General features: G+C 41.0%; 1 protein-coding gene across 6 annotated transcripts in view; it reads left to right on the plus strand.

Annotated features, from left to right (window-relative positions):
• Positions 1 to 16,950, plus strand: part of KIF2A (kinesin family member 2A) — a 97,328-nt gene that overhangs the window by 73,343 nt on the left and 7,035 nt on the right. For 5 of the 6 annotated variants that reach the window (XM_024193185.1, XM_024193188.1, XM_024193186.3 and 2 more), the window contains 3 exons: positions 6,958 to 7,025; positions 12,658 to 12,808; positions 14,947 to 15,048. In XM_024193185.1, the coding sequence (XP_024048953.1) occupies positions 6,958 to 7,025; positions 12,658 to 12,808; positions 14,947 to 15,048 (321 nt within the window). Of the gene's footprint in view, positions 1 to 6,957; positions 7,026 to 11,343; positions 11,458 to 12,657; positions 12,809 to 14,946; positions 15,049 to 16,950 lie in introns of all 6 variants that reach the window. The other variant, XM_024193191.1, reaches the window with a different exon arrangement.

The following is a 16,950-nucleotide window of genomic DNA, read 5'->3' on the forward strand; positions in this document are numbered from 1 at the left end:
GTTCTCCAAATGTAGCCATTCCAAAATGATAGGGAAAGGTTTTTATCCTACCAAAGAGTAGAGTGAAGAGGTGTAGTTCAGGAACAAAGACTCAAAAACGGTAACCTAATGGAGTGAGGAAAGGTGCCCGATGTTTTTAAGAAATCTGCTAACTTTTACCTGGAAAGTATTAGTGGGAACTTTTTTTGCAGTATTGGTCCCAGGATATTAGAAAGACAGCTGCTGTGTGTAAGCTTGTCTTTCCCCCAACAGAAGTTGATCTAACAACAGATATTACGTCATTGGCCTTGTCTCTCTAGTGGAAATTTTCAGTTATACCTAAATATTGCAGCATATGTAGTCCTCTGTCAAATACCTTCTGAATAGATTGATTTTAGCGAATGAAAGAAAAACTAGAAGGCCTTGCTGTGTGTGATGTTATTGATGTCTCTTTCACTCGGTACTCTTTAAGAATGGAATGTGTAAAGAAATGCAAAGCTGTATTTAGAACAGTGTGAATGATACAGTAGTACATTCACAAAACTCAGTTACTCAGCTCCCTTGAGGTATTGGAACAATTGTGAGGTGAGGGCTTAGTTTGAACACAACTTGATGCAAGCTAATGCCTGATACCCCCTTTACACAGTAATGGCTTTGCAAGGATTTAGAAACTTGCAGAACTTGTTTATTAGGTCCCATAGTAATTCATAAAGAAAAGCTTGTGGCAGTCATGTGATCTGTTTAAATGAATAATTTTTCTCTGTTTTTCTTAGCAACCAGTATGTACTAATATTAGAAGTTTAAATTTGGTGTGGGATAGCAGGACTCCCTAGACTTTTCCAGCCTTTCCTACCCCCATATTTTTCCATTCTCTGAAGTAGGAGAATTTCTTCTCAGGATGATTGCCTGTGCTCTTGTACAATACGCAGTCTTCACTACACTACACTAATCTTCATCTGTTTCAAACTGCTGTTGTCTGGACTGGCAGAAAAATGTTACTGTGAAGGATTATAGACATAGTTGCCCTGAGTAGTCCCATGTTTACCTTTTCATGTGGCACTTGGAGGAGCAAACTAGATAACGTGGAAGAGCTAGGACACAGTTATGTCACTAGTACCTGATTTTAGCATAATTAAATTTACTGAATGTTGAAAAGATGCTGCGAGCTGCAGTATTTTACTTTGATACTTAATTTGAAATAGAAACAAGAGAAGGATCCAGACCTCTTTATTTGATACTTCGTTAGCAATTTAAATTTATCTATAGATAAAGTTCCCAATTCAGAAAAGCATCTCTGTTCAGGAAAGCATGTAAGCATATATTTAACTTTAAACAGGCACATGTGTGGTCCTGAATTGGGGGCCACAATGAATCCCTTAAATCAGTTCATCTGTCAGGTCACACGAGTGCTGAAATGGAGAACAGTTCTTTGAGTAGCCATGTGTTCCATTTAGGGGTGTGTGTGTGTGTGTGTGTGTGTGTGTGTGTACCAGAGCCGGACAATTTTGCGTTGCTCTACCTGTGGAGGGGCGGTGCTCGTGCCTTGTGGCCATAGCCCCTCCCTGGCTATATGAGGTGGCACTGCCCCAACTTTCTTTAGTTCCTTTTTACTGCTCGGGGCTGGAGTCAGAGGTCTGTGTGGTCTTAACCTCATAACTTCTCCCTATTTTAGTGTTTTTTCTAGTTGTATGTAGTTAGTAGTACCCTTAATGTTGGTTAGATTAGCGTTAGTTGTATTTAGTTAAGTATTCCCCTGTGATGCCCTCTCTGGGGTTTAAGCATTGTTGTCATGTGGCGGAGCGATCCCTAACAATGATCATCACACGTGGTGCTTGCTGTTCTTGAGTGAGGCCCATGTCAAGGAGTGGTGTTTGATCTGTAGATGTTTCACAAAACGGATTCAGCTAGGGATCTTCGCCTAAAATAGCACCTGCTCAAACAGGCCCTGCAGCATGCTTTGACACAGAGGCCGTTATAGAATCATAGAATATCAGGGTTGGAAGGGACCTCAGGAGGTCATCTAGTCCAACCCCCTGCTCAAAGCAGGACCAATCCCCAGACAGATTTTGTCCTAAATGGCACCCTCAAGGACTGAACTCACAACCTTGGGTTTAGCAGGCCAATGCTCAAACCACTGAGCTATCCTCCCTGCCCTCCCCCCCCCCCATTTAAATTTTTTAATATACTTTTTATGAGACGCAGATCAGAGGTCACCCTCAGGTTCTGAGAGTCCTTCTGCTTCACACTCTGGAGCAGGCACCTCTCCAGAGAGATGGAGGAGCTGTTCCCTGTCCAATGCATTGAGGAAAAGGTTGCATAAGATCTATTGAGACCACTCCAGGTCTCATGGGGTCTCCTCTGCCTCCTCCAGGAAGAGCGTGGACTAGCCTGGGGTTAGTGCTGGTGCGCAGGATGGTGCCGAGTTCCTCTTAACCGCTCCCGGGTACCAAATTGGGAGGTTAGAGACCCTGTACTGTTGACTCCAGTTCTGGCCTCAGGGCATCTGTTGAGTCTGGTACTGATGGCTGGCAGTAACTGTTTCCACATCAGTGGCATACCAGGGGCTACAGACATCCTTTGCCTTTTTGTCCCAGCCTCTCCTTTGGTCCTGGTCTTTGCCAGGGCTGCATCGTTGATAGCCCATTGGCTGGACAGGCTGCTGAACCCTTGGGTCTGTTGGCACCACAGCCCAATGTTCCCCTTCCACAGTCTGTGGAACCAGGGCCAGTTCCGGACTTGGTGCAAGGAACTCGGCACCAGGAAACTCCTTGTCACCATTGCAGTCAGCAACACAGATGTTACAGTGGTGGCTTTCACCACCCTCCACTTAGGCACTGGCAGCTGTTTCAGTACCACTGCTGACTTCGGGTCAACACTGTTTCTGGCACTGGTGTACTTGATGCTGGTGGTACTGCTTCCATTATTGGCGCCGATCCCTGCCTCGTTCTGGGTGACAGATGAGTTAGACTGGTTACTTGCTCCCTGAGGACTAGCTTAACCTTTATCCTCAGAAACCTGAGGCTCCTCAGCATTGTGATCAGGATCTTTCTCCTGTTCTGCATCACCTGACCCACATTGGGGCCCATTTATGGGGCACTACAGGCACCAGGATTGGCACTTGTCTTGTGGTCGGGATGGGGGGCCCCTGGCCTGGTGCCTACTGGCCACCAATCCCTATCCTTACCAGTGCCCAATCCTTCCTCTCATATGCATCACTGTGCACTTACTTGACTGGGTCACATCCTCAACACAGGAAAGTCAACATTGGTCCCTACTCAGAAAATGGAGTTCATTATGGCCCTAATAGACTGTACGCGTTTGAGCGCGTTCCTGCTGATTGTGTGGTCATTGGCCTGCAGAATTCAGCGGACATTGGCTAGTGTCCAAGACATCTTGGACTGTTTGCTGCATCTTCAGTTGTTGGGACTTACACTTAGCTCATTGAGGGACATCTGTTGGTGATCTCAGCCTTTCATCTATCCATTCATGTAAGATCGGTGTTTTCCAAAGCCATAGTGGCGAGATCCTTGAAAGGAATTCTTCGTCTCCATCCACTGGTAGGGGAACTGTTTCCCTTGTGGGACCTTAACATGGCCTTAGCAGCTCTCAGGGGACCTCTGTTCGAGCTTCTGGCATCCTGCCCCTTTCCTCTCTCATGTCAAAACACTGCTTTCCTCATGGCAATAACATCTGCGAGTGTGTGAGTTGCAGTCTTTGATGGCGGAGTCTTCTTACGTGGAATTCTCCAAAGACCAAGTGATGATGCAGCTGCACCCAAAATTTGTGTCTAAAGTGGTCTCTGTTTCATTTAAGCCAAGCAGTATATTTGCCTTTGTTTTTTCCTAAACCACATTCATTCTTGGAGGAGCAGTGCCATCGAACGTGAAATGTCAGACGATGTCTGGCCTTTTACCCACACAGAACTAAACCCCTTTGGGCTTTGCCTCTTCTGTTTTATGTCATATGCAGACCGTACGAAGGGACAAGCAGTCTCCTCACAGACGATCTCTAAGTGGATAACTTCCTGTGTCAAGACTGCATATGAAATGTACACTACATATAGGTCCGAGCCCATAGCGTTCTTAAGTGATGTCTCAATATTGAACATTTGTGGGGCTGCCACATGGTCATTGATACATACGTTTACAAACCATTATGCCATTACAGCGGCATCCAGAGCAGATGCAAACATTGGGAAGGCAGTCCTGCAGTTCTTGTTTAAATAGCCTCTGAGCCCCACCCCCAGAGGGTACAGCTTGAGTCTCACCTAAGTGGAATATATGGCTGCATCTACTCGAAGATTACTTTACTGTAACTGTGGTTCTTTGAGATGTAATGCAGATGTTCATTCCACGACCCTCCCTCCATCCCATCTGTATGTCTCTGGGCATTCAGTGTGAAGGAGCTGAGGGGGGTCTGGGTGATGTCACATGATATAGCCAGGGGAGAGACTATGGCCATGAGGCGTGAGTGCCCCCCCACACAGATACTGCTAAGTAAAATTCTCCAGTTTCGGTGCTCTAGGCATGCACAGACCAAGTGTGCATCACATCTCAAAGAACCACAGTTACAGTAAGTAAGGGAAGAAAAAAAATCTGGTAACTCATGCCAGGATCCAGTAGAGTCTCCCCCATGCAGACTCTGTCTGACCCTGACCTCCCATTCAGTCAGGCACGTGCTGTCATCCCCACGTGTCCCTGCACCCCCCACTCAGCCATCCCCATCTCCATGTATCCCTGCAACCCCACTCAGCCACCTACTGTCCCCATGTGGCTGTGCACCCCACTGCTCCCCGTCCCCATGTGGCCCTTCACCCCCACTCCCATTCAGCTCCCACCACAGTCTGTCCTCCCCCCCATCCCTTCTGAACTCTGGTCTATGTGACTGCCCAGCAGCCCCCTGTGTCCCGCTGTCTGTTTTCCCCCCGTCCCGCCCCATCCCGTGCCTTCTCACCTGGCCCTGCGGGCAGGGCCCTGTGCGGAATGCAGCCTCTCCTCCTCCCCCTTGGCTGCTGATTGTTATGGCCAGTGAGCCGTCTGCCCTCTGTTCTCGTGCTACAGCAGACCCTGGTGGGCAAAATGCGTATCTGCAGTGCCTCTCCAGTAGAATATATTTTCTGTGGAGGAAAAAAAATCTGCAGGGTATATGAATTCTTCACGTGTGCAGTAGTGCAGAATTCCCCCAGCAGTAGCCAATGTATGAGAGAACCTATACATGTAATATATAGGTTTAATTTTATCTGTAGGCTAGAGATGCTCAGTGAGATGAAATTTAAGCACCAAAATTAGAATGCTAGGACGCTCAGTATTATGAGAGGGAGTGGGAGTAACAACCACCCATTTCTCAGACTCTCACCTAAAATCAGATTTTATGTTTGTAAATGCTGGGAGTCTGAACATAGGAAAGGCTTCTGAATGAAAGAGAACCATGGAGTTAAATGGATGCAGCTCAAAATTGTGGTGATTTTACTTTGTGTGTTTTTTTTTTTTTTTTTTTTTTTTTTTTTAAAAGGTTGTTTGAAGTTGCAGTGCCTGGGTCTGGTGCTGAAATAATGAAGTAAGGTCAATGAGATGGACTTAGTGGAAATAATGGTGTGTGTTTAATGCTGTTTTGTCAATTTTCCTAAAACATGGAGTTTGTGGTAATTCCTCCCTCCCTTTCCCCTCCCCCCAGTCTGATCCACAGTTCATTAAAGGCTGCAGAAAGACAGACTGACTTTCAGTAGGCTTTTGGATCAGACCCCAAGCATTGTATGGGGTTCTGTACCACATCAGAAGAGCACCACGGGACTAGTAAATGTTAGTGGTTCATATAGGGTGCTTAAGTAAATACTTAGTGACATACAGCACCTTCAAGTTGTTTCATTTGTTATTAGCAAATCCGGTATCCTTAACAATAGTTGTCAGAGCAGACCACAGGGATGCTGGATAGGAGTGAAAACCCATATGGCAGTTTGTCAAATTGGAAAAATCTCTTCCAGATCCCAAAATTGGTGATCTAGCCCCTGGGATCAAAGGAGACCCATTATATTAGTTTAAGGGTGGAGCTGAAACGGGGGGCCCCAAATAGCTATTTTCCAGGGCAACAAACACAGCCAATCACCAGGTCCTGTTACCACCCTCACCACCCAATGGCAGCAGTGGTGGGTGGTCAGGGCTGGATGTAGAATGTGATATCCTCTCCCCATGCCCTGTACCATGAAGAATAGGGTAAGGAGGAAGAAAGAGAGAGAAGTAGCTCCTTCCCTTCCCCCCATACACGTTCTAAAGGCAAGTGGGAGGGGGAAGTAAAGGGAACACTTGGGGCGCTGCCCTAGCTGTTCCCAGTTGAGATCTCATACCCTCACACCTGCTGAGGGTGTGTCCACTGCTCCCGGCCCCATCAAAGCCTCACCCTGGCTAGCAGGGTGACCATTTAAGGTCTGGAAAATATACCTTTATAGGGAGAGATGATAGACAGTCAATCAATTTGGTTTATCCAAAAGAAGATTAAGAAGTGACTTGATCACAGTCTACACATACCTATATGGGGGAGAGATCTCGGCTAGTAGACAGTTCCTTAATCTAGCAGAAAAAGGCATAGTTTGATCCAGTGATAAAAAACTGAAACTAGACAAAATCAGACTAGAAATAATGTGGAAATTTTTAGCAGCAAAGGTAACTAAACGTTGGAATAATTTACTTTGGGATTGTGGTAGATTCTCCATCACTTTTGAAGTCTTCAAATCAAGATTGGGCATTGTTTTAAAAGATGTGTTGTAGCTCAGCCAGAAATTATGGGCTTGATGCAGAAATTACTGAGTGAGTTTCTTTGGCCTGTGTTATGCAGGAGGTCAGATTAAATTATCATTATAGTCCCTTCTGGCCTTAAAAATGTGTTTAATCTATGTGAAATCTGAAGTGCAAGGTAAACTTATTAAGTTCTGCAATGTTATTCTTTTTACAAAATGTTTGTTGATTTATGGTTTGTTTTCTCCAGATTGCTACTATCTCTCCAGGGATGGCATCCTGTGAAAACACTCTAAATACACTGAGATATGCAAATAGGTATGGGAAATATTTTATTTATAGCTAATTTAGCTGTTGTATTAGATCTCTGAATTGTGGTACTGTATGACACACAATTATTTTAGGCACTTTCTAATTATTTTTAGTATGCTTGCATTTCTTTCTAACACACAGACCAAAAGACTGATCCAAGCATTTATTTTATTTGAAGTTAATTTCATGCTTATGAAAGGTAACAAGTTAACAGCATTGGAAACTGAATTCCAGTATTTATTGGTAGACAGGACTACAACAGTGTGTAAGCACCTTCACACTGACCAATATGCTTCAGTCCTGTTCTGGAGGTGTCACCTTTTGGGGTAAGAGGACAGGTTCAGTCTCCTTGAGGACCTCTGCCTAGATCGTCAGTTGTAGCGTATACACTTTTTCACTAGGAATTGAGACCCCCTTGCCGTGAAAGGCACAGTATTGCTTTTCAGAACCTGAGCTTCCAGGCTGGTCTATAATAGAAAACGTTGCTGCTTTAACTGTATTGGTATAATTACATCCACAAAAAGTCCCTAGTGTGGATGCAATTATACTGGTGTAGAACTGTGTGTACTAGGGCTTTTACTGATGTAATTATAGGTATGTCTACATATACATCGGTGTGTAGAGTACAGACCCTGCATGCTCAGCTAGCACAGGTATACAGTGAGGCACTGCTTAGGGAAGTAGAGTATGAACAGACCATAACCTTAGGGTATGCTTGTGATGTCCTGCTTAGGACACCCAGAGCTGTGAGCCACTGTTATCGCTCTGTCACTTTGGATGCCGTGACTCTAATGATTTCGGAGTGTGTCCAGTGAGAGGGACTGGACAATTCAGGGAGACATCTCTGGGGACTTTGGGAGATGGGGTTCACTGATTGTTACTTGCAAGGCAAGGTTTTGACTGGCAGAGCTTGAAGAGCTGGCTGGCAAGGCAGACAGGTTCATGTGTCAGTGAACTGACACACAGCTTGGCAGCAGCAAAGCTCTCACTCTTGCTAAGGCAGAGTGGTAACTCAGTTGCTCACAGCTCTGAGTGTCTTGAGCACAACGTCAGTGTACCCTGCATGGCTTTCTACATGCCCACTGCTATTTTTAGCAGTGTAGTGTCCCACTGCTGGAGCCTTTCCCTGCCGCAGGGAAAGACTCTGACAGCTCCCCGCTGTTGGACCTTTCCCTGCTCCCTCTCCACTGCCAGAGTCTTTCATTGCCATGTGTATCAACATACTGCAGGTTTAGACAAGGCCTGTATCAGCAAAAAATCACACCCCTCACTGATATAGTTATAACACTCAAACTTTTAAGTGTAGACCAGCCCTTCTAGATCCTCCTTTTCCCCACTATTTCTGTTTTTATTTTTAAATTGTTTCTTCCCTTCAAAAACCAAAAATGCTTTTTACATGTTTCTGGTTGAGTATGGATATCCTGTATTGCTTTAATTTCGTCACTTTTACCTTTTTGACAGAAGTACAGGAGTATGCAATACAAACAGGATTTTTTGTCACCTGTAAATTTAAGTTTTCTTCTAAACTTGATAACTTGATCTGTAAATGCATAGAATAATGCATTGGGCATATATTTTAACTGTCAAGAAGTGGGGAGGTAGAATTTCTCTTATTTTTGTATTACTCCTTTTAGAAGAATTGGGCTTATGAGTAGAAATGGGTAGTCCGGGACTTCTCAACTGCATAGTGTTTTCCAGAGTTCAAAAAAAAAAAAAAAAAATCTTTGTAGATCTAAGAAACGTTTTAAATTTACTGTATATTTGAGTATACTGCTGGAAGAAGAACTCTGAAATAAATGTTCAGCAGTAAACATATGAGATCCTTGAAGATCTTTACTTTTTCATAATTGAGGGGAGGCAGTTAATTTGTTTTCTATTTCAAGCACATAAAACTGTCCCTGTGCTTGTGATGCTATTATGTTCTGCAAAAATAATGCACTGCAAGCCTGTATGTGTTTTTAATATTTCTGTAACAAGTTTCTTAGAGAACTTGGTTTACGTTTTAGAGAGACCCATATACTGTGCAGAAGTATTAATTATATTTGTCTCTGTATGCCAAAATCTAATACGTACCTTACATTTGTAGACTTTGTCCATACATTTAAATCTTGCACTTGCCGTTGCATTTTAACTCTTAATGCTCTTTTAACAATGTGTCATTTTCATATCAATTTTAGGGCTGTCAATTAACTGCAGTTAACTCCCATGATTAACTCAAAAAAATTAATGGTGATTAAAAAAAGAATCGTGATTAATCGCACTGTTAAACAATAGAATACCAATTGAAATTTATTAAATATTTTCGCATGTTTTTCTACATTTTCAAATATATTGATTTCTATTACAACACAGACTACAAAGTGTGCAGTGCTCACTTTATATTATTTTTATTACAAATATTTGCACTGTAAAAATGAAAAATACTGTTTCTTTTGTTTATCAATTTACCTTATACAAGTACTGTAGTGCAATCTCTTTATCATGAATGTGCAACTTACAAATGTAAATTTTGTTGTTGTTACATAACTGATCTCAAAAACAAAACAATGTAAAACTTTAGCGCCTACAAATCCACTCAGTCCTACTTCTTGTTCAGCCAATCGCTAGTTTGTTTACATTTACAGGAGATGCTGCTGCCTGCTTCTTATTTACAATGTCACCTGAAAGTGAGAACAGGCGTTTGCATGGCAGTTTTGTAGCTGGCGTTGCAAGGTATTTATGTGCCAGATATGCTAAACATTTGTGTGGCCCTTCATGCTTCGGTCACCATTCCAGAGGATATGCTTCCATGCTGATGATGCTCATAAAAAAAAAAAAATGTGTTAATTAAATTTGTGACTGATCTCCCTGGGGGAAAATTGTATGTCTTCGGCTCTGTTTTACCCACATTCTGCCGTATATTTCATGTTATAGCCGTCTCGGATGATGACCCAGCACGTTTGTTTTAAGAACACTTTCACTGCAGATTTGACAAAATGCAAAGAAGATACCAATGTAAGATTTCTAAAAATAGCCACAGCACTTGACCCAAGGTTTAAGAATCAGAAGTGCCTTCCAAAATCTGAGAGGGACGAGGTGTGGAGCATGTTTTCAGAAGTCTTAAAGAGCAGCACTCAGATGTGGAAACTACAGAACCCGAACCACCAAAAAAGAAAATCAACCTTCTGCTGGTGTCATCTGACTCCATGATGATGAAAATGAACATGCATCGGTCCGCTCTGCTTTGGATCGTTATCAAGCAGAACCCATCATCAGCATGGATGCATATCCTATGGAATGGTGGTGGAAGATGAAGGGACATGTGAATCTTTAGTGCATCTGGCACGTAAATATTTCGTGACGCCGGCTACAACGGTGCCATGCAAACGCCTGTTCTCACTTTCAGGTGACATTGTAAACAAGAAGCGGACAGCATTATCTCCTGCAAATTGTAACAGAGTTTGTTTGTCTGAGCGATTGGCTGAAGTAGGACTGAGTGGACTTGGAGGCTCTAAAATTTTACATCGTTTTATTTTTCAGTGCAGTTATTTTTTTTACATAATTCTACATTTGTAAGTTCAGCTTTCATGATAAAGAGATTGCACTACAGTACTTGTATGAGCTGAATTGAAAAATACTATTTATTTTGTTTTTTACAGTGCAAATATTTGTAATAAAAATAAATATAAAGTGAGCACTGTACACTTTGTATTCTGTGTTGTAATTGAAATCAATATATTTGAAAATGTAGAAAACATCCAAAAATATTTAAATAAATAGTATTCCATTATTATTTAACAACGTGCTTAATCACGATTAATTTTTTTAATCACTTGCCAGCGCTAATCAATTTATAAATAAGTAACTTCCTGCGGATATTATATGAACTCTAGACACATTAAATAGTAATGTGTATGCAGTTTACAATACGCATGAAACTGGGTAGTATGCAGTTTGAAGTAATTATAATTGTAGTCACTTGATGTTTGGAAAAGAGCAATTCCATGGAATATTGAACTCGGGCCAAATTCTGTTTATTATACCAATGTATACCCGGAATAACTCCACTGAAGACAGTGGAATTATTACAAATTTACACTGCTGTAAATGAGCAGAATTTGTCCAGTTGAATTTTCTTAGAAACATGCTTGAAACTCAAATTTGAGGAAGGCCTAAATGTCTCAACACTGTCTCTAAACATGTTTTATCTTAAAAACGAACTGCTTCATTTGTTTCGTTCTTTTCAAAACTATAAAGGAGAATGCTAAATGAAAAGTTGTCATTTTAATTAATGTCTTTACAAGAACACTTTCTTTTAATATGCTGCTGTATCTTGCTGCTGCAGAGTAAAGGAATTTGGAATTAGTCCTTCGGACATTCCCTTCTCACAGAGTAGTGGCAGTCGCTCTGATCTCTCTCCTTCCTATGAGTATGACGACTTTTCTCCTTCGATCACCAGGTCTACTTCATTCTATACATGGAATCTTTATTTTAAGTTTTTCTGTTTAGCTGTATAATTTTACAGACCCAAACCTTCATTTATTCCCTTGCTTTGAGTCATCACATACTTTGTTTTCGTCCTGTTTGACAGGTGATGGTACTGCATGGTCTGCAATCATCTTCCCAATTTTTTGTTCATTTTTCTTTCTTAAACATTTGAATATTTCATATTCAGGCTTGCTTTTCCCTTCATACATAAAAATGGTGATGTCACCTTTGTAGATTTAGTGGATTGGTTCTCATAAGTCTGTTTAGAGTAATTCTAAGTCTTTGAATTTTATTACCTGATAAAAATAAAAGGAAATGTAATACCTTCTTATTTTTCATTAGTGTAGTGAATCCTACATATACGTGTGGGGGCTTGGTTTTTTTTTTTTTTTTTTTTTTTTACTCCATATTAGCAAGTTGTTAAGGTTAATTATTACTGAAGGATATTTGTCTAACCTTTTTTGGTTTATTTGTAAATTTGGATTCATTTAGTTCATAAACTTTTTTTAAAGTGGACATCCTTGCTTGAACGGATGATGTCAGCTGCACTTTTGTAAACTGTTTTCATTTTGCTAATGTTCAGCTTTTCTAAGAATCTCAAAATTGAAATTGGCTTTAATTAATGATCTGTCCATTCTTTGTGGACACTAGATTGTTAGTGTGAGTAAACAGATTTGTTTTTTAAAGTCAAAAAGTGTGGAATCATTTATTAACCAAAAAGATGCACACAAAGAGAGAGAAATATATTGGCCAGATTTTGGTGTACAATCTGTGAAGCTCTCTTTACACTAACGATTACGACTATTATTGACTTGTTATACAGTTCTTAAATGTTTATGGTTAGGGTTGTTTTTTCCCTCCTTGTACCTGTTTATAACAAAGCCAGTCTTGCAGTCACCATCTTTAAATCTAAACGGGATGTTTTTCTAACAAGTTATTGGCCTTGATGAAATAGATGAAATTATGTGTCCTGTGTTTATATAGAAGGGCAGACTAGATGATCACAATGGTCCTTTTTTGGCCTTAAAGTCACATTAAATTTGTGAAGTTGACATCACCTTTATTAAATGAATTAAATTGCATCTGAATCCATAAGGCTTTAATTTATTTTTGCTATTTTACGTAGAGCATCATTTATTTTAAAATAAAATCTTTTTTTTTATGATTGTAGAGTGAAGGAACTGACGGTTGATCCTAGTGCTGCAGGAGATATCCGTCCAATTATACACCATGCTCCAAATCAAATTGATGATTTAGAGACACAGTGGGCTGTAGGGAGCTCACCTCAGAGAGATGATCTTAAACTTCTTTGTGAACAAAATGTAAGTAGCGTTCATCATTTTAGGCGAGTGTATATACACCTCTACCCCGAAATAATGCTGTCCTCGGGAGCCAAAAAATCTTACCGCGTTATAGGTGAAACCGCGTTAGACCGAACTTGCTTTGATCCACTGGAGTGTGCAGCCCTGCCCCCCCGGAGGACTGCTTTACCGCGTTATATCTGAATTCGTGTTATATCGGGTCGCGTTACATCGGGGTAGAGGTGTATAATATTGTCTTTGAATTCAACAGTAGATCAAATCCTGAGTAATATATGTTTATAAGGCTACTAGCTACTTGGTTGAGTATAGTTAGCCTCTGGACTCTTTCAAATTGTCATAAAGTTAATGCTGATGCTAAAAATGTGTTTTGGGGGATTTGCTTTGTTTCAGATTCGTTCTGTTTTCCTTGCTGCTAAGGACACTTCAGTAGCACTGCCTGTTTGTTTTAGAAGTTGCTGCTTTTCTCCGGATAGTTTTTCCTAGCATGCCTTCATCCCATATTAGGCAACTGGCAGCATTCTGTAAAGCCCTTTCTTTCCATTATTGCTTCTAGGGCTCTCAGTATTACTACTCCAGATATTTTCCTTTCATGCAAATAGCTGTTTCAAGTGATTTTCTTCCCCACAAGGCTTGCTAGCGTGCATTTTTCCATGCTTATCTTATTTTGCTTTATGCCCATGTTTCTAAATTCACTGCTACAATTGGGTTTCCCTCAGCACTATAGTTTGGAGGCTGCCTTAGGATGGGGCTTGACTCTCTCTTCAGGAACAAAACCCATGTCTTTAATTATAGGCAGTTTCCTGACCCATCACCTTTTTTGAGCTACAGAGCATAGAGAATACTTTAAAATGATTGAGAGCTTGTCTATACTTTGAAACTTGCGGACATAACATAGCTATTCCAGAATAATTATTACAGAATAGTGATCATTATTACAGTATAAAATGCCATGTGGATGGTCTTATTCCAGAATAGATTTATTTGGGCATAAGCTTTCGTGGGTAAAAAACCCACTTCTTCAGATCTGAAGAAGTGGGTTTTTTACCCACGAAAGCTTATGCCCAAATAAACCTGTTAGTCTTTAAGGTGCCACTGGACTCCTCGTTGTTTTTGTGGATACAGACTAACATGGCTACCCCTCTGATTCTTATTCCAGAATACGTCTTTTAGTAAACTTTCAGGTGTAGACAAGCCCTAATTTAGCTCCAGATTGATTGCTTTGCTTTTGCCTGCTGGATAGTACTCTGGGCTCTTCATTAGGAGTCTGCTTTCATAACAAAGGCGCAGTGTGCCACAGCTGGGCCTACTTCACCTTAGGTAGAGACAAGGAGCTGCGAGCGTCCTGGGCAGCTGTCCTGCACCTTGCCAAGCAAATCAGTACTGCATCTTTTGCTCTCCGGAAGTCGCCTCTGCCTGCCTCCTTGGCTTTGAGTCTGTCATTGGCCACACCAATTGTGCTGGCAGGAATGACTTTTTAGGCATTGGCACCTCTGCTAGAGGAGAGCACAGTAGAAGTAGACTAATAGGTAGCCAGGTCCCCTGCCTCTTCAGTGACGAGTGTGGTCCTGCCCCTTTAATTGCACCACTGAAGTAAAACTCCGTTTGTGGAAATGGTGAGTATGGATACACAGAAGAAAAATTCTTAGGTATCTAATTTGAACTTTCTTGAGATCCTGTGTTACTTTCCCTGTCCTCGCTGGTGTTGGCAACATCTCCCTGTTTAGTATCTGTGGATCTAATTAACATTTCTTTCTCTTCCAGATCACTAGTAGATATGTAAAAAAAATAGGCTTAATGATTTCTGTGGTTCCCACTCCATGTTTCCTTCTTGTTTTGTTTTGTTTTGTTTGTTTGTTACTCAGTAGAAGAACTGCTTGGAAAATCATAACAAAAAAGATGAAAAATAAATGAAATTTCGTTTGTTTTGCTACTTTTTCCCCCTCCCTTCCCCCAATTTCTGATAATGTATAGCCAGGTGCAAGAAGTTGAAAATTGTACACTCCTGAGTCCCTTTTTCAGCAGTACAGCTTTCTATATATTTCCCTTTCTTATCTTGGGATAGGATGAAACACCTATTTAATTTATTATTTTTAAAGCAAAATTCATCACAGAATAATAAACTTTATTATTTTTTCAAGGAGGAAGAAGTTTCTCCACAGTTGTTTACTTTCCATGAAGCTGTTTCACAAATGGTAGAAATGGAAGAGCAAGTAGTAGAAGACCACAGGGCTGTCTTCCAGGTAAAATACTGATTGTACTAATCAAATAGCTCACATTGGCCAGAGGGAAGTTCAGACTCTTGGGACAGAAGATGTCGTGGTATACTAGTGCAGTCATACCTTCACAGATTTCTAAACACAATTCTCACGGGCAAGACAGAGTCAGAATCATATATAATACACCATGTCCCCCAAGCACCAACTCCTTCGTCACAGTGGCAGAGAAGCACACTGATATATTGTCTGTGAAACCCAGTGTAACTTCTGTTGTTTTTCTTTTCAGAAGCTGATAGTCTTAAAGAAGTCTCGTTACCATAGAGCAGTTACTGTTTTTTTTTTTAGTATTAAGTTAATTCTTCTGCTTTGGTTCCTTTCTGGTTTTAGTCATGCCTTCCAGTGTTAGTGGCTGTGTGTTTCGGGGCTGAAGCTTATTTGGCACTAACCCCACAATTTGAGCTTGAAATCTGACTGTCTAATCAAAAGACTATATGTACAAACCAAGGCTGATTATAGACAAGGATGCCTCCATCATTGTCTACGACCAACTAATTCAGAGGCCAGTTTCATCACACAGACCTGCCTCTAGTTGCATGACTAGTTATTTTGTGCAGGAGCTAGGTAGGTTGGTTCTTTCACCACAAGCCACTCCATTTAGAAGAATATCACCAAGCACATGGGGTCCTGATTGTGACTAGGGCTTCTAGGCACTCCTGTAATACAAATAATGAGTAGTAAGTATAAAGTGCCAGCTCTCAAGGCCTCTAGATCAGGTAAAGAAAAGTCTTCAGGCAGGCTAGAAACCTGACTTACCTGCTCCTAAAGAAATGGTCCTGGTTATGCTGAGCAAAATGTTGACCATCTGCTTTTTCTGGGTTGTGGTTTGCCAAGGATTCCCACCTCCCGTTGTTCAGTAGGTAAGATGGGTACTGCATTTTGTGGGCAACCTTTAACTATGACAGGGTTGATTTGCATCAGCTACATTGCTTAGTTGTGGAAATTGCACTTCCCACACTTACGTTCTTTCCTAGTTTTTGCTGATCCATACACTTTTCCTATGAATGGATGGATGGTGGGATTTTTTTATGTTGTATATTGGGTATATTTTGTCTTATGAATGTACATTGTAATAAGTTAACCCTGATTTTCTTACTACAGAAATCCCCTAAAAATATTGAGCTTTGTGTTTTGTTTAAAGAATGTTGCCAACTTTATGTTGGATAGTGCTCAATGTAGTAATCTTTTGGGGGAAATGAGTATTTAGAAATTCCCTATTAAAATATTCCTTTGCAGATTGTCTGATTAGAATAATCCTCATGGCCATTGAAAGATAAAGTATTTTTAAAAAGCTTTAAGGTGATGTACGTATATTTTGTTAAGATTCTTAATAGTAGGTTTTAGAAGAGATATGGAAATGTATTTATTTTGATTTGCCCAAACAATTTAATCAAGCGCCTATACTGCGCTGTAAGGGCCTTTGACAAATTTACTTTAAAAACACAGCGGATACAAATAACTTCACCTTGGGCTCAAAACATTAGACTGTAGGAAAATTTTCAAAAGTGTCACATTTTCAAATGTGATGTAGCCAGCTAGGAGCATAACTGTCATTGAAAGCCACTGGGACTTAGGAGACTAATTGCATGAGTCATTTTTGAAAATGGAACTTAGTCTGCTAAGTCACTTAGCACTTTTGAAAATTGTACCTCTTGTCTAGCTCCTTCCTCCCCAAAAGCCTGAAGTAGATGAGTTTTGTGGTGTGCCCTGAAGATTGAACAGTTTGGGCTACTGAGGATTGGAATAGGGGCCAGGGAAAGAATTCATTCCAATGTTGTGGGTCCATCCTCTAGAACCCCGTTTTCAGCTTAAAAGAGAAAGCTGGTATGTTTTCATCTGGAGTGCTTCTGCTGATCATAGCTGCAGCAG

Source organism: Terrapene carolina, unplaced genomic scaffold (assembly GCF_002925995.2).
Source record: "Terrapene carolina triunguis isolate 2854851 unplaced genomic scaffold, T_m_triunguis-2.0 Scaffold69, whole genome shotgun sequence".
Taxonomy (NCBI): Eukaryota; Metazoa; Chordata; order Testudines; family Emydidae; genus Terrapene; species Terrapene triunguis.